The 22,409-nt window shown below is 38.5% G+C and overlaps 2 protein-coding genes across 4 annotated transcripts in view; one reads left to right on the top strand and one right to left on the bottom strand.

The window, feature by feature from the left end:
* Positions 1–12,166, bottom strand: part of aplp1 (amyloid beta (A4) precursor-like protein 1) — a 68,310-nt gene extending 56,144 nt beyond the window's left edge. Inside the window, exon 1 of one of the 2 annotated variants that reach the window (XM_053646463.1) lies at positions 11,804–12,166. In XM_053646463.1, the coding sequence (XP_053502438.1) occupies positions 11,804–11,869 (66 nt within the window). In that variant the 5' untranslated portion in view covers positions 11,870–12,166. The remainder of the gene's footprint in view (positions 1–11,803) is intronic. The other variant, XM_053646462.1, reaches the window with a different exon arrangement.
* Positions 12,167–15,936: 3,770 nt separating this feature from the next.
* Positions 15,937–22,409, top strand: part of st14 (ST14 transmembrane serine protease matriptase) — a 68,773-nt gene continuing 62,300 nt past the window's right edge. For both annotated transcript variants that reach the window (XM_053646629.1, XM_053646630.1), the window contains exon 1: positions 15,937–16,218. In XM_053646629.1, the coding sequence (XP_053502604.1) occupies positions 16,195–16,218 (24 nt within the window). In that variant the 5' untranslated portion in view covers positions 15,937–16,194. The remainder of the gene's footprint in view (positions 16,219–22,409) is intronic.

Consider the following 22,409-nt stretch of genomic DNA (forward strand, 5'->3'; position numbering starts at 1 on the left):
AGCATAGATTTGCTCAAAACATGGCGACGACAGGATAAACAGGATAAAGAATACGACGGCAATGGCTGATAATCTCTAAAATGATTGATATTAGAATACGTTTTATCATAAAACGATAGTTTAATCCATATACTTACCTTGAACAGCTGCTGAAAAAAGGTGGCGCTTTTTACAACAAACACTCTCGTCCTCGGTTGGCATAGACGTGCAGTGGCTGCACAGACACCATAGATTTTGCCCCACTCTCGCCTCCTCACCTCTCTGCTCATCTTCATTTTGATGTACATTTTGATAGAAGTAATGTCTTCTAAGTTAGCCTCCTCGCTTATATGACGCTCAGGTTCAAATCGAAAAGGCTGGACGAAAGACATGTTTATATCGCTGTAGGGTCGCTGGAGAATCAAGACCGTCGCAACCATTTGACGGCACTATCCAGAATACATTGCGACGTAAACAGTAATGGCGGCCTACGAGAGAAAGGATTTTTTTTAACTGACATCTAGAGTGTCTTTGTAGATCAAATTTATATAGCGGATGTCAGCGTTAATCTAATAAGCCATACAAGTCTTCATAGTCGGGGTTCCCTTTAAGGATGGTTTCTCAGTAACAAGCTACATTTTTTGTCGTATTAACTTTAGTCAGGAAACAACTGTTTATAGCTGCTATAACATGATGACAGGATCGAACATGTTTCACAGCATTAAATGTAACTATAAATGGATAAAAAGTGCATTGTGTTATTCTTTAATAATAAAAAAATTGATCATTGTCCAATTGTCCTTTGTATGTTGCATTAACCATGTAAAATGAAACCGTGTTGCTTTCCTAAGCAAAGGAAACAAATCAAAAATGAAACATTACAGTTTAAAGTCATTATTTCATTTTTACTTCTTTGCTCAGTAAAAGTAACTTTTTTTCCATTGATATTTAGCGTGAGTTTAAATTTCTTGGCCCAGGATTCTTATAAAAATCTATGAAAAGGCAGCTCATCAAACAGCCGAGCAGACTCAAACAGCAACTGTTACTGTTAAAAGTGGGTTTATGAATAATTAAATGAAATTAAACAACACTGTCTTCACATGCATTTGCTCATTCAAATGAAGTCGAAATCACGATCACGGTGTGTCATGGGATAGGAGCGTCAAACTGAAACATTTTGAATTTGCGACAGCAGGACCAAGCTGTGAAAAAAAACATGGTATGAAAATCATAAGAAATTCCTTTTGACAGCCTTAGCATATTACAAGCCTATGAGTAATTGGACTCTATTGTTCTTACAAATAACAAGTGTCATGCGTGTATACTGCTGTATTCCAGAAGCAGAAATAATAACGCTAGTGCACAATGAACGCTGTACTGATTTTGGCAGCTGTGTAAAAATAAAAAGGAATACAGGTCGACTTCGATGAAAAAAAAATGATAAACAGATAAAGTAGCGGTCCATTAGGATTCTTGCCACATACTCTATTCCAAATCATCTGTTAAACATCTATTATAGAAGGCCTATCTAATATGTACTGACATGTAAATGTTCCACTCCTCTGTCATGAGTGCCGAGTGTAATGCTATCGCTGAGTAATCAATGTGTGCTGTACAGACAGCACATCTCCAGACATTTCTTCCCTTAGGCCTGTTATATCCCAGCAGCCCCCCCGTGAATGTACAGTGATCTCTGACAGTGATGAAATGGGCCACGTCCCCTGCCCCAGGCCTTTGGGTTTAGGATTTCTCTAATGCTCCTGCTTGTGCTTCTCTCTTTCCACCCTTCATTTTCTTGCTCACATCTCTTCTGGGCTCCATCTTTCAAGTAAACTCCCAGAATCTCTATCTGATTTGTAGGAAAATCCTAAAGATCAAGATTAGGATTAGCACCAGGCTTAGTAGTCGTAGCTGTTCTTACAATCTCTGCACCAAATCTAACGTCAATTTGTATTATTTCTATGACTTCTTTCAAAAGATCGGCCATGCTCTCTTGCCCCCTGTCTCAAGCACGTCTCTGTCAGCTTCTGTTCCATGAAATCTTATCTACACATTGCAGATCTTCCAAAAGCTGTCTGATTGAGGCTTCCTACAGGGAAGAGGCAAACCTTTGATAGGCTCTTCGGTTTCACCCCCACGGCTTCACAAACCCAGAGCAGGTACAGCTGCCAATTAAGTTTAATCCGGCCCGGTGTGCAGGACTGAACTATGCATTGTGTACAGCGCCTCGCCCCACCAAAAACTGCCTGCACCTGATAAACACTGTATGTACAGGAAAGATGAATGAAGACACGCCCCGCCCGGAGCAGGAGCCCGCTGTCAGCCTGGACGCTTACAAGTCCTCACATTTGACTGGTAAATCCCTCGTTCTGAATTCAAAATAACCACACAGAGCTTCAGTCTACTAAAGTCAGAGCTAAGCATGTGCACAGATTTATTTTACATATCTACTAAAGTCTGTCATACATCCCGACATGTACATGCATACGGATACATTAATATCACGAGTCAGCTTTAAATCCATATGGCAATTGTTGGTCTTTGGTCTCTTTGTTATTGTTGTTAAAGTATATTATCCAGTAACTACAATGAATTATTCAGTAACTGCAGTATCAGTGGGACAAAAAGTGCAAGATCAAGAGAACTGCAACAAAAACCTGAGTTAATTAGTGCAGGCATCGCTTCTTTTTCCTAAACGTAAACAAATGAGCTCGGTCATGATGAGCACCCTTGTGTTTCTTAACCTTTTATTCATCATCATCAGTTGGGCAGAAAGACTCATTTGGTTGCTATCTTTTGCTAGTTTTTCCACTGTTAAATAAATACATAAATACGATAAACAGTTACAACTACGCCTTATTTGTTCGATTAGCTCATGTATCAAAGATCTCAAATACTGGGAGTGGAGGATTTTTCACATATCCTCATTACCAGTATTCAGAGTTGAGTTAAGCATGCATAGTGAGGGCTTAGTACTGAAATTGTGTTCACTGCTAGTCAGACTTTCGTAACTACAAGCCCTGTTTACAGGTTACGGTATGTGAGAGTTGGACATATGGGATGAAGTTTGAGTAAAACAGAGGTGTGTCTCGTGATTTTGTACTTAAACCTAAGACTATATTTCTTGCATGACATCAGCTCAAGTGGGGAGCAGTACTGATTCCAGCACCACTGCCTAACAGATGTAAGCACAATCCGTCATGCTAAAATGTTTTTTTTTGGGCTGTAAATGCGCTCAAAAAACTATATAATGGGATTTGAAGCCAATATCAGATACACAAATATGGCACGATGAATTAATCAATAGTATTGTCCATGAAAAGGTTTTAACTGATTAATTAATTTACTTATGTATTTTTATTTATTTATTTATTTATTTTACAGAGGACATCAGAGGAGACAAAAAAATTATCTGAGACATTGTTTATCTCAAGGAATCCTTTTTTTTTTAGTGGATAAATTCATGAACTACACTTAAACTGAGCTATAAACATAGAAGATGAGTGAGCTTGCTCAGCTTATCCTGCAAACTAGTGGATTAAAAGCATGGTAAGACAGCCTACATCTCAACACACATTACAATTTCATGACCTCAATTAGGTATCTTGCCATTTCATTCAGTGCTGGATCAAGTGCTATTTTATAAGCTGGCGAATAACGAAGGGCGGAAGTAAGTCAATATTGACGCAACTTTTAGACTTAAGTCGAAGCTGAATAAACTTCCCCCGTGAGGGATTAATAAAAGTGTTACATTGACATAACTGTAGGAATATTAAGAAAGAATAATAACTGATATGTATGTGGATTTAAAAGTAGCATAATGACATGTACATGCATACGGATACATTAATATCACGAGTCAGGTTTTGATCCTTATGGCAATTGTTGGTCTTTGGTTTCTTTGTTGTTGTTGTTAAAGTATATTATCCAGTAACTACGATGAATTATTCAGTAACTGCTGTACCATTGGGACAAAAAGTGTAAGATCGAGAGAACTGCAACAAAAACCTGAGTTAATTAGTGCAGGCATCGCTTCTTTTTCCTAAACGTACACAAATGAGCTCGGTCATGATGAGCACCCTTGATTCTCCATGATTGCCTGAGAATGCAGGAGTAGGAACGTGAGAGAGAAGGGAGGAGAGACAATGAGCCGAGTCGGCGTGTTTCATGCCTCATGGCCCATGCGCACGGCACGGCATAGTACACTGAAAAACATTAGCGAAAACTTGATTATCCCTCAGCTCAGAAATTAATTAAATGAGAAAGAGGAGATCTGGTGGGGCTCCTGCACTCCTATCTGTTTCAACAAATACTCTGCCCTCCAGCTACAGCTGCCAGGGACAGCAAACTGCTGAGAAAGTATTGCACACGCAGGACAATTTAGCAATTTAACCCTTCAGCCACATTTCTTCCTAGTGCTGATTACCAAGGCTTTACTCCAATACATCTTTCCAGCCCCAGTGTCTAGACCTGAGCAAGCGTTCCTGTAAAGCCTGGGATTTGCTGATTGTTTCTCTGCTTAGTGCTCGGTGTGTCGATTAAGCTTTTTCAGCTGACAAGGTCACTGAATTGCATGTTGGAAGTAAATAACAGCAAACTGGATTATATATAAAGGCCTTCCTAGTTCACCATCTAGGCTCTATTCATTTTAGAGTTGCACAGGGCATGGAAAGTTTGTTCAAACTACAATGTGGCAAACGATTCGATTCTCTAACATTCGATGCTTCAATACTGTATATAGCCTGAGGAACTGAATCGGTATTCTGAATAAGCGAATCAAATGACTCGTACAAAAATGGCTCGGTGAGTAACACTGAGCAGCAAGAAGGCAGTAACTTAGCTAGCGTGGAAATCGTTCGTCTTCAACGGTAAAACATTCATGTTTTAAACAGAGCAACGGGTGTACAGCTTAACCTCAAATTATGAACCTTCTTCTCACTTGTTATTTCCCTTCCTCAGAACTCAACTTCCACCACTCAACTTCAAGTTCATCCAGTCAGGCTAGCATTACATCTGTGCTAAACAATCATCTGACTTGCTTTAGCCTATTTAGCAAGTAAAGTAAATTGATTTGGTTTTCGTTTAAAAATTGCAATCTGATTTTCCAGTGTTCATTCCAATAAACATTTTATATTCAGGAAATGGAAGGAACCGCCCCCCCCCCTCCCCCCTCCCCCCCCCCCGCCCCACCCACCCCAAAGAATAGTTTTGGTATGGAGAATGGTGATTACTACTCTTGTTATCAGCATTGGAGTCAAAATTCTGGTATTGTGACAATCCTGATTCATTTTACAGATTGTAATACAGACTGGGGATTAGAAGGTGGTGAAAACGATCGACATGACTCATGGACATGCTCTAAAAAAGACTGTCTCGACGTGGACTTTTGTCATCAACAGCATCAGCTATGGTTGTTTAAACCTCCATCTAATATCACACTTTTCCCTGACTGTATATATGGCTATTGTTTTCTTGTTACCCTCTTCTTTCCGTGTGCTTCAGTAAATTTCCACACACTGCTCTTTTAAACCCTGCCAAGTCCTCCGTGTTACAGGACAAATGCTTGTTTCGCTAATGAATCCTGCTCAACTAATGAATGAATGCAGCCTTTGCCGAGAGAGAACAAATAGTGTACTGTAGGTCAACAAAACTCACCCACTCATTTGTTAAGTTCCAGTTTGTCAGAATGGATGTTCTAGTTTAATGGTTCATACATGATGTTCTAGTTTAATGGTTCATACACTCTAAAAAAAAAAAAACAACTGATTATGGCCTTATGTTGCTTCTACATATTGATATATTGTCCATGCTGCTACAATAAATGAAGTTAGTAAATGTAAATACGTCTATTATTTAATGAGTTTAACATAAACCAGCCATTATGTACCCATAGTTTACTTCTTGTTAATTTTTTTTTTTTTTTTTACTTAAGTGGAAATTCTGCCCGTAATTTAAATATCAGTGTAACCATGTCTCTCCAGCTAAAGACAAAATTGCATTTGGAAGAACATTTAATCACAAAATAGATTCACGGTCATTGAAATTTTGCTCCTTTACCAGACAACTAATGAGTGTGAGAGCATCGTTCTCCAAATAAGAAGCTTTAGCATAGATACGCAGATAAGAGAAGAGAGATCAGGAGTCAGTTTAACAGTGCACACTACCACAGTTTTGTATGCTTTATTTTGCAGAAAACTACTAGAATTGGCAAAGAAGTGCCACGTAAAAAAAAAAAAGAAAAAGAAAATAAAGTCAAAATTACGAGAATAAAGTCGTACGGTTTTGAGAATAATGTCAAAATTACGAGAATAAATTTGTAATATTTTGAGAATAAAGTCAAAATTATGAGAACGAAGTCGTAATGTTTCGAGAATAAAGTCAAAATTACACGAATAAAGTCGTAATATTTTGAGAATAAAGTCAAAATTATGATAATCAAGTCAAAATTATGAGAAAAGTCGTAATATTTTGAGAATAAAGTCAAAATTATGAGAATGAAGTCGTAATATTTTGAGAATAAAGTCAAAATTATGATAATCAAGTCAAAATTATGAGAAAAGTCGTAATATTTTGAGAATAAAGTCAAAATTACAAGAATGAAGTCGTAATATTTTGAGAATAAAGTCAAAATTATGAGAAAAGTCGTAATATTTTGAAAATAAAGTCAAAATTACGAGAATGAAGTCGTAATATTTTGAGAATAAAATCAAAATTACACCACGGTAAATTTGATTTTATATTGGACATGAACAGATTCGAGATTCGCTCGTCTATTCCTCAAGAAATAAACAGACAAAAATGAAAAATGTGTATTTTCTTGCTCTGGAGTGGATGGAAAACAAAGTCCAACTGAATATACATTTTAATACACGCTGTCATTTTTGTGTGTTTATTTATTGAGAAATAGAAGAGTGAATCTTGAATCTGCGAATTTTGACTTCATTCTCAAAATATTGCAACGTTATTCTCGTAATCTTATTATTATTATTTTTACCTGGCACTAAAACACCATCGTATTGGCAAACTTACAAGCACAGGAGTGTTCTTTTAAACTATTACCAGTGAAGACGCATATGTAATCGCTTTCTATGATTAAAAAGTACACCACAGACAACATTCAGTACACATTTTTATTACGTTTCTGACCTCAAGAACCACTGGGCTCTCTAATATATGAAAATAGAATACTGAACATATTCAACTCAAATTTAGCACCAAATAAAAATGAGTGAAATTCCATGAACATAAAATGTAAAAACAGTGTTTTAATTTGAAAGTGCCCATTGTTTGTTTTATCTAGATTTATATTAATCTGTACTCTTTTTTTTGCAAGTTAACAGAACACAATTTTCATCAATTTTACAGCATGTGAACAATGCATGCAATCGCTTCAGTCACGGTGATTTGCCTTGGCATTTGACGCACAGCATCCATTTTTCTATGCTTCGTGGAGGAAAAGTGACTCACCAGATTTTCTTTTATATTCTATGACAGTGCTGGATGATGTACAAAACAGTTTGCCTCCACTTTCATGTGAAAAACAAGAAATTATTTTGCACAGTCTTTGGCAGTGATGTTTGCTTGATTTTGCCTTAATTTCTGTGATCACAAAATAGAGAACTGCTGGAGGGACGGTTTGGTGCACGAAGCCATTATTCAGACCCTCCAGGATTTCCCTATTTGCAATTTTTTCTAAATTATCATAGATTTAGGCCAAGACGCGTCATGTGCCGCACCAAAAGCTCTCTTCGAGTCACGTGCACCAAACATAAGTACAGCTAAAAGGTCTCATTTACCAACAAACATCACTGCGAAACAATTTCGTGCAACTGCGATTTCGCCAATTTTTATTTTGAATTTTCTTCAACAAAAAAAAAAACAAAAAAACAAAGCATTGCACATTTTGCAACAAGCCACAGCATAATCAATCATTTTTGGACGCAACAATCGCAAAATAAACCTCTGCGAAATCCTATATGGACTGATTATCGCTAACAGCGTCTACTAAATGTTGGAAACATAAACGTAAATGTAAGGTTTTCCCATTACATACACAAGACCCTGTTTAGGTGTATTCTTTAATGGTTTCTGCCAACCTTTACAAGATTAGATACTTAGATATAGATTAATTCATTAATAAATGCCAACAACAAGCATTATAAAGAGTTCATAAAGCCTATCCTTTTCTTTCTTTACTGTAATAATTCCACCATTATACTGCAAGATACAAAAGGTGAAGGCACATATGAATGCCCGTCGTGACAGAGTGACGTAACGCATGCTTAGAAATGACACAAAGCGCCGAGAAAATTACATGGAGCAAGGAAATTATGGGAGGCTGACTTTTTTTTTCTTTTCTTTTCTTTTTCTACAATGCATTACAGACCTATTCTGTACAGTTTGCATAATCTGGATGATAAACTCAAGGAGAATCCACGGTACACTTGAGTTCCTCCCTGTGACAGTAATCCATTAATACTCTTACAACGAGAGAATTATTCTACTACACTAACAGCAGGTTTATGGCTAATGCAACCAGCCTGATCTGGTTTTGAAAAAAAGATATATATTAAAATAAATGAATAATTCCAGTAATCCTATTCAAATTGAACATAACACTTTGCCTGTGCACCCTTAAGTTTCAATTGACATCTGGAAACAGGATTTGAGCTTGATTCTGATTATGCAGACAGAGATCATGCAAACACGACAAGGTGACTTACTGAAATCTTCTCTTATTCTAATTCCCTCACAGCATCAGCTTTTAAAGCGACGATACAGTCAGTAATCTTCATCTACTCCTAAAAAGCACATTTTCAGCATTAAATGAATCTTCAGAAAGACATTCTTAGTGCTGGCCGTTGTTCTCTTTTCATCTTCTCACTGGTGTTCAGAAACCTCCAAAAAAAAAGTCTCCACTGGTGCGTCTTTCTCCACTGCTGATACACTTAACTAACCGTACACCAGCGCCATACTGCAGAGGAACGGCAGGGTTTTAACCTTATCTCCCGGCTGAAGACCCAGCACCAGTATCGCCACCCTCGCCCTCATCATTAAACTGCCACTCCTATAATCGCTTCACTGACGGATCAGCCGTACAGACACCAGGTGCTAGAGGCCAAGCTTAATGCCATCACCCAGCGGGAGTCAGGGCCGAGTCTGTCTCGTGTTCACTCTCGTTACTGTCTATCTCTGTTTGACGACTTCTCGCAGCTGTAAACGTACAATGCTGTCACCTTGGGATGGCAGTATGTAAAATGTCTTCAGGCCATTGATTACATGCCAGTTATTCGGTGCACACAGCTGTTGGTGTTGGTTTAATATACAGGATAATTGGACATTTTGATAACATCACCTGCACCAGTAAAGATAAGGTGAGCAGTTGTAATGATGCTGGATTATTGAATGTAACGCGTTATCTGTTAGAAATAATACTGATAGCTATATCCACTATTGATGAATGAGATCAATGATATGATTTGGATTGTTTTCAGCACATACTTAAAGGAAAGCTTACATCTGGATAATTACTGAGGAAGCTCAGCGAACCAACGCTAACTCACGGAGCGAGCTCAACCTAATAAAGCTGTGGTGCAAACTAAACGAAACGTGCCGAGCTAATCATGGCTACGATGCTAGCAACACAAGCTAAGTAAAAGAAGCGAGCTGAGTTTAATGACGGTTATAAAAAAATAAGTTGGAAATTGTTTAACTTAGCGATTTATTCATTTATAAATGTTGCCGGGAGTTCTGAGTGCCAATTTTCTCAATATTCTTTCATTTTCAGTTCTGTCATTTGGATAATTACTGAGAAAGCTGAGCTAACGAACGCTAACTCGAGCTAATAAGGCTGTGGTGCAATCTAAACGAAACCTGTTGAGCTAATCATGGCTACTGTGCTAGTAATACAAGCTAAGTAAAAGAAGCGAGCTGGGCTAATAAAGGTTATAAGAATAGGTTGGAAACTGTTGAACTTGGCAGTTTATTCATTTATGGATCTTGTTTGGGTTCTGAGTGCTAATTTGGTCAATATATTCTTGCCTCATTCGTCTCAGAAACAGATTTCACGGAGCATTCCTGTGACGAGTAGCATTTGCTAAAATGTAAACGCACCCAGAAGACTTAAGGACAAATTGCTCTAAACATTATCAGAAATTGGGTAATAATCTCCTACAAGTCTAAAACAATTCAAACATTTCTGTCTTTATGTATGAAATTCTGTATGTTTTAATGTCTTGGTGTACTCCATGTTGTAGAAATCATAAAGTCCAACATTAAAAATGAGTTACAAAACCCATCTATCTGACTTCATTACGACTGTGCTGCACTCGACCTACGAGTCTAATCCAGCTAATGAGCAATGAATCTACCTCGCCCCAGATGTTTCCATTAGATGTGTGACAAAATCATGTTTTGCTTTGTGTTCCTATTTTAAGTTTAAAATTAACCCGTAGTATTTTGTAAAATAGTGCGGGAAGTACATGTTTGCACATTGAAGTTCAACGTGGAACACTATTATCATCATTATCACAAGTGTTTTGATTGAATTCAACCTTCAAACATCAGGAGGCGGAGTCACAGGGTATCAAACTGCAATATGCAAAAAGAAAACATAATCATTCTGGGGATTCAAAATGGCTGCCCCTTAACAGAAAGTTGACTTCATTTTTATAGGATAAAACAAAATCTTTAACACCTGTTCTTAGCTACATTTGACTCCAGTCTGTATGTAAATAAGCAAATGCCACTCACCAAACATTATATACATTTAGAGGGGGTTCATTTTTTTTGTTTTGGGGGGAGGGGGGTTAAACTGTTCCTTTAAGTCCTGCTGACGCACCAGCACCTCTCAGCTCGTCCTGTATCGCTGTTCTCCCGTCCCACGCACTGCAGATCTTCTAAAACACCTGCTCCAAAACACCCAATTCACCTCAACACCTAATTCACAAGTCGTGAAGCTATGTGAGAGGAACTACAACATGAACCCATTAAAATGGGACGTCTGTGGAAGCTCCTGGTCTTAAACTGAAAAGCACTGTACTGCTTCATCCATGCGCATTTTCTCATTTTCTCGCTTTATTTTATCACGCTGTTCTCAGCTTGGCACGAAATCAAATGAATTGCTCCGAGTCCATGCTGAGGCCTTGAACATCAGCTGTCTCTCTGTGTGTGTGTGTGTGTGTGTGTGTGTTTGTGTGTGTGTGTGTGTGTGCGCGTCTCAGGAGCTGCAGAGCATCAATCACTGGTGCAATAACAAACAGAGCCAAGGGCCAAAATCTCACATCCTCGGACACGCAGGAAAGACGAAGGCCAAAAATCTCAGTCAGTGCGTTTCTTCCAGCACTGCGGGTGTGAGTCAGGTTCTCATATGGGTAGATGCAGATGAATTTTGTTAGATGCACCAAGCCCTTCACACACACACACACACACACACACACACAACCTTACTGAAATGCAGATTATCCTTTTATACTAAATGGAAATGTATGATTTATTATACACCAGACATTCAAAAGGTTTCTACAATATCTATAGTGTATATAAGTTTTACATATTATTATTATTATTATTATTATTATTATTATTATTATGAAAACTCTATCCCACTGACACATACATGCCACGCCCTATAGAATTAAAACATCTATGCATTTATAGAAGGTCCTAAATGATATCCTGTCTCTCTCTCTTCTTTCTCTCGTCTCTCTTCCTGTCTCTCTCTCTCTCTCTCTCTCTCTCTCACACACACACACACACACACACACTCATCAGTCTTGTCCTCATATACAACTCAAGATCACAGAAAACACATCATGCATCTTACCTGCACTCCTGTCCACGCGCACCACGTCAACAACGTCATTAACACGAACCCTCTTTTATTTCCCATTCTCGTGATCCTCCTCCTATTTTTTTTATTCTGATTATTATTACTATATATTATATAATAATCTCTTCTTTCTTTTCTTTTCGCTTCCGGTGTTAGAATATATAAGCTATCGCTCCTTTCCCCGCAGTAGCTCTGCGTTAACTGTGATGCTGGAAGATCTCTCTCTCTCTCTCTCTCTCTCTCTCTCTCTGCGCCGAATGTCGCGCGCAGCCCGGATCTGTCGGTGCGATAATCACGGTGCGCGCGCCCCTCCCAGCCCTTCTCCTCCCACTCCCCCTCCTCCTCCTCTCAGTGTTGCCAGATTGCCTATAATTCACCCTACTGTGAGTGTTGCTGTGTGTGTTGGTTAAAACAAAAAAAGAGGGGTTATGCGCTTGAGCAAACTTTCACTGGCTGGTTTATCATGATGACATTTTATATTTAAATAAATAAATAAATAAATAAATAAATAAACCCTGTTGAAAAAAAAAAAATCAACAAAACAATGGAAACCCTCATAGAATCTGTACTGGTTTTAATGGTTATAATGGGAATTGTATTGGTTTTAATGGAAACTGTAATGGTCTCTGTGGGTCTCTAGTGGCCATTTGTTGCCTTCTATTGGTGGAATTATGTCTGAATACCATTAAGGACCAATAATGGTAATGGTTTTAATGGTTATAATGGGAATTGTATTGGTTTTAATGGAAACTGTAATGGTCTCTGTGGGTCTCTACTGGTCATTTGTTGCCTTCTGTTGGTGGCATTATGTCTGAATACCATTAAGGACCAATAATGGTAATGGTTTTAATGGTGAACAGGTTGTGGTTTGAAATGGTATTTGTAGTTGAAACCATTAGAATTTATATGATGGTATCTATTATTTGTTTGTTTGTTTGTTTTTTTCTTTTCAGCAGGGATATGGGTGTAGTGGTAAACATTTCTTCAATATGTTGAATTGTTATCAGTTTATAATTATACACCCATCCTAAAAAAAAAATAGCCTCTAATAGCCTTTTTCTGAATATGTCTCAAAATGTGTGACACATACTGTAAACGCCTAAAGCTTGTGGATGCATGACCATGACCGCCATGTGTGGGCTTTTCCTCAAAGTTAGAGGCGCATTATTGAATTGATCTAGAATCGAGCTAGATTTGTTTAGTATTCTGTAGCATTAGTGATTTCCCTTCACTAAGAGGCCTATCCCAAACCTGTTCCAGCATGAAATTGCCCCTTGGTTTGCCAAGGTTGGACTTGGAGTGTCCTGTCTTTAGGTCAGAGCCCTGACCTCAACCCCACTGAACACCTTGAATTGCAGTGAACTGGAATGCTGCCTGCACCCCAGGCCTCATCATTCAACATCAGCACCTGACCTCATTAACTCTCTTGTGGCTGAATGGGCACAAATAACCACAACCTTCCCAGAAGAGTGGTAGCCGATATAACAGAAAACGGTGACATATGGGAGTCATGGCCAGGTGTCCACATACTTTTGGCCATATAGTGTATGTATTACCACCATTTTATGCTGTGTGGTGGCATGTGTAATTATAAAGGTTATTCACTTTTTCTGCATGCTAGTCTTGGTGAGTAATCCTGCTCATGCTAGGCATTTTGTTGCATGAGAGAGCCACCTATGGGAGAGAGACAGAGCTATAGAGAGAGAGAGAGAGAGAGAGAGAGAGAGAGAGAGAGAGACGGAGGATGGAACAAAGAGAAAGGCAGAGAAAGAGAGGACAGAGAGAGAGAGAGTCTTTCTTCTGACATTGCATATTTACTTCTTCCAAAAATAAAAAGCAATGTGAAAATGAGTGGGTGGATGGAATGCCAGTCCAGCACAGGGTACCATGCACTCACACACATTCACACACTCACACACACCTACAGGCTGCTCATCTTAACCAGTCCACCAACTTGTTTTGGGAGGTGGGAGGAAACAGGAGAACCTGAAGGAAACCCGTTCAGACCCAGGATGAACATGAAACCCATGGAAACCAGTACGCTGGAGCTGTGAGTGGGCACTACTTTGTAACCAGGCTTATGTAATACTTTTTATCAGTTACTTTTGGTCCATTCAATGATGACATGATTTCTAGTCATTGAATGGAATGGAACAGTAACAGCTAAAGAAACAATATACTTATTACAAAGACACTGGGTACTATACTTTTCAATTCATTTTGATCTAATTTAAGCAGGATGAAGAACAATGACCAGAAAAACACAGAGCCACATGGGGGCAGTCAAGATATATAAATGAGATTTGTGCATTTTACATATGGGCTGTTTCTGTTTCTAAAGGTTTAAACCTTCAGTCTGTGCAGGAGACACTGGAAGTGGAAGGAGACGGTTTTCTTAAATGTACTGACCTGACCACGAACCTGACCTTAACCCAGAGGGAGAGAGAGGATAAAAAGGCAAGAGAAAGAGTTGTATCCTATGAGCTTCATGCACATCTGGAACGTCCTGCATGTGGAACTCCTGGACACACTGGATGTTTATTAAAGATATGTCTTACTTATCACCATTAAATATTAATAAAATGTGTAGCATGTCATGTGTTGGACAATAATACATACAAATAGTAAACTCAGCCATCTAACAAAAAACCCCAAACACAATATTAAAGAACCCTGAAGAATCATAATTAAGGCAGGACAACATGAACAGCAAGTCACGCTTTCTTAATAACCCATACCCATATAAATATGCATTAGGCTACTTCAAGTACTGCTTCAGTGTCAGGTTTATTTGTTTGTTTGTTTGTTTGTTTCACAAGTGTACACTCAGAGGAATAATAAACACAATAATCACCCGCATAAAAAGGAAACCACAAACAAACAAACAAATATCAGTTAAGGTGTCTGGGGAAATATCTCTTTCCAGCAAATTAATATTTGTTAATTTGTTTTATATATATATATATATATATATATATATATATATATATATATATATATATATATATATATTTATTTAAATCAACGCATGAATGAATGACCTGATCTGTTCCTATAAGGAAACATGCCAGCTTAGGGGTGCAGTAAATAAATCTTTGTTTAAGAATAAACGTTTCTTTACGTTGTCTATAAAAGGCATACACCTCATCCATATCTAAGTAAGTACTAATGACTTTAGGGAGTCAATACTAGCCCTGAGATGGATTGGCACCCTGTCCAGGGTGTACCCCACCTTGTGCCCGATGCTCCCTGGGATAGGCTCCAGGTTCCCTGCGACCCTGAAAAGGATAAGCAGTATAGAGGATAGATGGATAGATGGATACTATGAAGTATTTATATATATATATATATATATATATATATATATATATATATATATATATATATTTATTTTATATATATATATATATATATATATATATATATATATATATATAGGGCACACGGTGGCTTAGTGGTTAGCACGTTCGCCTCACACCTCCAGGGTCGATTCCCACCGTGACCCTGTGTGTGTGGAGTTTGCATGTTCTCCCCGTGCTGTGGGGGTTTCCTCCTGGTACTCCGGTTTCCTCCCCCAGTCCAAAGACAGGTGTGGTAGGCTGATTGGCATGTCCAAAGTGTCCATAGTGTGTGAATGTGTATGTGATTATGTGCCCTGCGTTGGATTGGCACCCTGTCCAGGGTGTAAGATGCTCTCTGGGATACGCTCCAGGTTTCCCCGTGACCCTGAAAAGGATTAAGCGGTATAGAAGATGGATGGATGGATATATATATATATTATACACCATAATGTACATTAAGTATGGCTTTAATAAGGACTCAGTGAATATCTTGTTTATAGTGTCAGTGTCGTAACCTATTTTTCCAGCTATGCAGACATCAATTTACAAAAAGAGAGCAAATGATCAAGAAAACCTGCTCACAAGAAAGGAAATGATCAAGATAACAAGAGAAGAAGTGTGACAGTAACAGGCTACAGTCTGCAGAAACAAATGAAACCATGCAAATCTACATAAACACAATTTATATCCAAGTTAGAATCATTGTGAAACACCCAATTAGAGTCTCAGGACTACCTACCTGTTTCACTTCCGGTATGATGACGCAAGCCGTGTGAACACCTTACAAAGCGCATACTACCGCACTAAAGTGAGAATAGTACGTAGAGGTGCTCAAACTGCTGGAAGTCCACGCAACAACAACAACACATCTACAATGCACAAACCTGTGCCGTGTTATGTACAAAACTCGTACTTCTAAACAAATATTCTCTCTCAAGAGGACCAGCTGGATTATTGGTTGAGGAAATTAGCGCGAGGAGTTATTTAGTTCACCTGATTCATTCAGACTTTCTGGCGTCTACAGTGTCTGAAAAGGACCCCAGCATGAGTACGGCAATGTATGAAAATGTGAGTTCTTCCTATACGTTTATTTAGTTCTGGACGACGTTTGTCTTTGTTTCCTTGAACTACATTTATTCCCTGTGTATGTACATACAGTAGTGTGGGTGGAGCGCGTGCCCTCAGGAAACAGGTCGATAATGTAAACTGAGCTAGACTCATGTGAATGAGGGGCCCATTTGTTTTATTTTGTTGTGAATAATACCCATGTTTATTATTATTATTATTATTATTTTTATTATTATTTTTATTATTATTTTTTACATTTGTATTTAATGTTTACATTACGCTACCAAAGAAATGCAAATGATTTTTGAACTTATTTGCTGTTTGTGTCAAAAATGATTCCCAATTGATTCCCAGTTACCTTCAGTTTATATAGAGAAGCCAGTCAGACTACGATGAATGTCTTTGGATTGGGGGAGGAAACTGGAGTACCTGGAGGAAACCCCTGAAGCACAGGGAGAGCATGCACGCTCCGTGCAAGCAGGGCGGGGTCGGGATTCGAACACCCGACCCCGGAGGTGTGAGGAAAAGCAAACGTGCTAACCACTCAGCCACCATGTACCCCTCTAACAGACATTTGAGAATAGGTTTAAAAGTATATCCTAGCATTATAACCATGTCAGTTTAACTATCAATCTATCTATCCATCCATCCATCCACCCATCAGTATATCCATCCATTCATCTAGCTATCTATCCATCCATCGTTTGAAGAAAAGATGAAGAAGAAAACTGTCATTTCCCTGCTGAAAAAAACCCCCAATAGAAGCCCTTCTAGAATTTGTAATGGTTTTAATGCTTATAATGAGAATTGTACTAGTTTTAATGGAAACTCTAATGGTCTCTGTTGGTCTCTACTGGTACTTTGTTGCTTTCTACTGGTGGCATGCTATGTCTAGTGGATACCATTAAGGACCTACGTCCTTAATACATCCTACTGTGTAATGGAAACCATGAAGACTTGGTAATGGTTTTTATGGATAACAGCTGATGGTTTGTAGTGGAAACCATTAGAATTTCTGTGATTTGTTGTTTTTTTTTTCCCCCAGCAGGGTTGTCTCATATACCCTATATAGCTAAAAAGTGTGTAGATACTTGACCATCACACACACATGAGCTGTTTTAAAAAAAAAAAAAAAAAAACATCAACGGCTGGATGTGTAGTGATACTTAAACAGGTGAATGCTTCCTCTTTCTGCTATGTATGCAACATTTTGGACATGCTGTGGCCTGCCTGTTATGGGTTTAGGTGCAAACACTGATACATTAATAGGTGAGAAAATATAAATACCTGAGTCAGCATGTTGTGTAATACTGTGTTGTGACAGGCTTGGTATAGTGTAAATATAGGTGACACACCTTGTGACCTGATTAATGAGGTATTTGAAAGACAAATCAGTAATAATGGAATCAAAACAGTGAATGAACTGATGTATATTGATTCGTATTAATTGGTTATCATGAGTGAAATCTACGACAGAGAAAGACAACAGATGTAATATGTTTGTTAATCGATTAATCCTTCTGTTTCAGCGGCTTCCAGCTGTTTCCTTCTGTTGGTGTGAGTATGATGTACAGGATGTGTGCATTGTAGAGCCAGAATTTCTAGTCTGTAGAGGAGAAAACAAGCAGTCGTTTTGCAAATAACCGGTTAGGCTGAGCGATGCTGAAACGGCTTGAGAGTGGTGCAATAGAACTGCGGCTACAGATGCGAAGACATTCACTGGATTTTATAAGATTAAAGTCTGAAGGAAGGGTTGGCATTGACACCGCCCCTTATCCACTACTTCCTCAATCGTAACGTTTCGTACTAGTTGTCTGGTCTGAATCATTCACGCTTGGGATCGTGTTGTTTGTTAGCTTTTACCTGCACTGCACAAAGTGCACTGCAACATGGCAAGATGAGAGGTTCTATAGGATAGCACATAAAATGGTAACAAAAAAAGAAAGAAAATAAAAGAGGGAAAGAGGCGGGGGAATCTGTGCAAAATGTGAACATTTTGACAATAAATTTGTTTGTAATTGTTTCAGAGATGCTGAAAGTATCTCTGTGATATATCAGAAAAGTGTATTGTTGCATGATTTATCACAATATCTATATTCTATTGTAATATTTCCTACATGGTGTCCCACAAGTCTCTATATATAGCACCATGTCGGTTGTGTCTTCGTCAGTGGGTGTTCGTGGACTTCTCGTCCACTTCTCGGTCGGTCCGCAACACTTCCAGCCTTTTTGAATTTCTTAATAAGTTTGGCAACGGTGTCATGTGTGATGAGCTTACCACGTTTCCTGTTAAATGTCCATCAAAACCTTGCGATAGCGTCCCGATCCAGCCACGAGAACGATATATAGATAAATCTAATATGTTAATATCATAATATAAACTAAGTATGAAAAATGTAGTCTTTTGGGACACCCTGAATTTTCCACGTAAATGTAATAATCATCACATGACAGCACCTATTATTACATACATAAGAAATTAATAATGCATTACGAATTATGGAGAACATAATTATAATCCACTAAAAAGTTCTAAAGAAATTAAGAAAGCGCTTTAAAGCGATGAAATGGGCCACAGAATATCTGACTATAATCATCTCCTTGTCTAGCTTGTATATTATTTTGTCTTGGATCCCATTCAGTACAATGTGTTGGACTTGCCTTGTTCAGTTAGATACACTGGTGTCACATAACTCTGTGCCTTTTACTGAAAGAATGAGTATCGACCATGGAAAGAGAAGCTACGTAATCTTGTGTAACATGCTGAGTTTCTTTGGCTATACTGAAAACATTGGGCTTGTTGTAACTTGACCTCGAACCGTGCATTTCACCGTGCACTTCACAAGGCGAACGTTTCAGCTGTTTGCATAGAGGAGAGCTTTTCTTTTGGGGGAAAACGTGTAGGTTTGTGCTAAAGTTTGGTGAACCACGTCCTTTGGTGTTTTGACGTTTGCACTCCAGATATGACGCTAATGTTGCTAACAGTAAAGGCAAGTCTTTGTCAGCTCAAATAAGGGAAGATTTCACTGTGCCACCATTCTGAAAGGGATGGGGGACTGCAGTGATCTTACAATAAGCACTTTACGTAATGCTGAAGCGAGACTTTGCGGGTAATGCTACAAAATAGCTGTGTATCTGCATCTGTCTTTAAGATGTTTAAGAAGATTGCTATTCTTAGCCATACTGCGAAGTAAAATAAAGTGCTTTTTACCACACTATTAATGACGTTGCGTGTTTGGAGGCGAGTGATTTAAAAACAACTTTTCTCAGCAACAGTGTCTTCCATATTTGTTTTATTAGTGAGTGATGCTGAATTGAAAATATTTCATTGCCAACCTTCTAATTTTACAATGTAACTGTAACAACTTGGCTATTTTGGGGACGTTCACCATCTGTGACTTTGGCTATGTCCACATTAATACAGATGCATTTGAAAACACATTTGTTTTGGCCTTCTATTCACACCGAGACTGCATTTTTGTCCCGTGAAAACGTTTCACAAAGCTCTCCCGAGTGGATAAATTTGAAAACGCTGTTTTCAAGTTGTAGTGTGGACTGGGAAAACGGTGATATTCAAAAACAATAACGTATGTTTAGTCATGTGATGTAGTCATGTGATGTAGTCATGTGACCCATTCAAATCCCAAACAAACACAAATGATGATGTAGTGCAGTTGTCTTCGTGATGACCTTCCTCAAACCACTTTTTTCCTGGTATGGAATCACTCCAAACTTTAGGCCCCGCCTCCAATTGTTTGAAAGGAGAACTATAGGACTGTTTGTGCTGTTTATCACAATTGGTTATTTCCAACAAAAAACAACTGATTTGACAGCTGAATGTTATTTGAAGTAAGTATACAAATTGCTAGCTACTTTAGCCTTGTAGCTACAGAATATTCTTTTCAGACTCCAATCGGACATCAGGACATATTAACTCACCTACGTACTACATCCTTTGATAGTCCCCCCCCGACCCCCCATGTTGTCTCCACTGGCATGGAACAGTTTGATCTGCTGAAATACTGCACTCCCTTTTTAACTTGACATGAATGAATGAAGAAAGTGGTTTTGCAGGCAGAAATCACTGTGCATTCACACGTAAGATTAAACATTAGTGTCCAATTAAACGATTTATACTCCTTTTACGACACCGCCTAAATGTGCAAGTGCTTGTCATTCATGACACACGGTGCTTTTTCCAAGCTCTGGTTAATTTGAATAAATTTCACTCGGTGGAGTTGTAATTTCATCTCGTGTGCCATTTGAAGAAATGATCTCAGCAGGCAACTTCATCAGAAATAGTTTCAAGTGGAATTAGCATGTACTGTAAGAATAGGAGCAATGTCAGACTGGGGTTCCATTCAGGGTGTATTCCTGCCTTGTTCCCAGTGTTCCTGGGAGGAGATCAGCAACAACCATGCCACAGACAAAGTCACCGACGGCACAATTTCCCGCATCCTGATGTTTAATGCGGACATTGTCTGACACTCCTCTCCTGTATCTGCATGATCTTATGCATTGCACTGCAGCGACATGATTGGCTGCTTGGATAATTGCATGAATGAGCAGGGGTGCAAGTGTTCTCCAAGGAGAGTATAATTCAGGCAGTCTAAGCATACTGAGGTTTAAAGCGCTCTGGCTTAAAGGACCTAACAGTAGTGCTCTGTCCATTCTAATAGTTCAAATCACAACCCTCAGAATCTTTACCCCAGAGCCACCACTAGTCAGAAAACACAACGGTTAATAGTCTCACTGTAATAAAACCACTTCTGCATCATGTTTTTAAATACACATGAAACTAGCTGTGCAACATTTGTTCCATATTTGCATGAAGGAATGAACAGATGTGTCAACATGATCTCCACGTTTGTAATGTGCCATTCTTAAAATATATAACAAGAATGTTTACTATAAATAAACTGGCATGAAATTGAACATTTAGGGTTTAATATTAAATTAAACATAAATTATGCGATTTAAGACTCTGACACGACTGAGATGATAAAGGGAGTAAGGTTAATAAATTCACTGCTCTGTCATTTGGGGTCTCTTTATTTCTGATGCATATTTTCACCAGATGTTCAATACATACGTCCTGTCAATAGTTAAAATATTCCCGGATGAATGCGTGAGTAATTGAATTTTATTACCGTTCACTGATTTTTGATGTCATCATGGTCTTACATTTGAAGTGGAAGCATAACATTGGATCTGTTTTAGGCGTAAACCTCAGGCTGTCACATGATACGATACAGTTCTGACTTATTTATTCGATATTTGATGTTTCCATTGAATCCGCTACGATTGCGATACGAATTTCAATTCATAAGGCAGCAAGTTGATATTTCGGTATACTACTGAGTCTGCTCTGATCAAAATGTGACCAAGTTTGATCAGCATCTAGGGTAAGCCTGCATTTAATTTCTGAATGATGATGACAGAGAAGGACTATTTTAAGTAGGACTATAACCGTACCAGAGTTACGGGCAAATCACTTTGCTAGCCTATGAAATTATTTACACATCAATTTAAAAGTACGACTCGATAATAGCCGAATTTTTAATCAATTATAATGGAATAATAATTAATTGATTGACGGTTGTTTGCCTTAATTCATTTCAAATGTCGCCTTGTAAAATGATTCTTCAATACAAACTGTCTGATTATTACACCCATAATCGTAAACTGATGGACTGGTTCTCGGCCTTGGCCCCGGTGACCTCAGACACAGGACATATTTGAACTTAGAGCATCGTAGGCACGGTTAGAAGTGCATTATCACACAGGACGGTGGTAAGCTATTTACTCCATGCTTGTTGAAGTGTTAAAAAAGAGATGATGGCAAGCTGCCAGTTTTTATAGTCGAACCAGATTTCCTGCTGGTATCAGAGTCTCAGGCCGTGCTGATGCGAAGTTAAACTATCTTAGCCTTCACCCTATCATGATGCTACAGCCATTCTTGGCTGGGAGTCCAGGTGGGCCAAGGGGGATGTCGCGGTTGTGTCTGAAGATCGTAGAGCTGCAACAACGAATCGATAAAATCGATAATAATCGATTATGAAAATCGTCGTCAATGAATCTCATTATCGATTAATTGGTCTGCGCATGGTACATTTTCTTATTACATTACTTTGTTCAGAAAACACGCATCGGAGAGTAAATACTAAAGTTGTGCCCCAAATGAAGTACTA

Source organism: Ictalurus furcatus, chromosome 17 (assembly GCF_023375685.1).
Source record: "Ictalurus furcatus strain D&B chromosome 17, Billie_1.0, whole genome shotgun sequence".
NCBI lineage: Eukaryota > Metazoa > Chordata > Actinopteri > Siluriformes > Ictaluridae > Ictalurus > Ictalurus furcatus.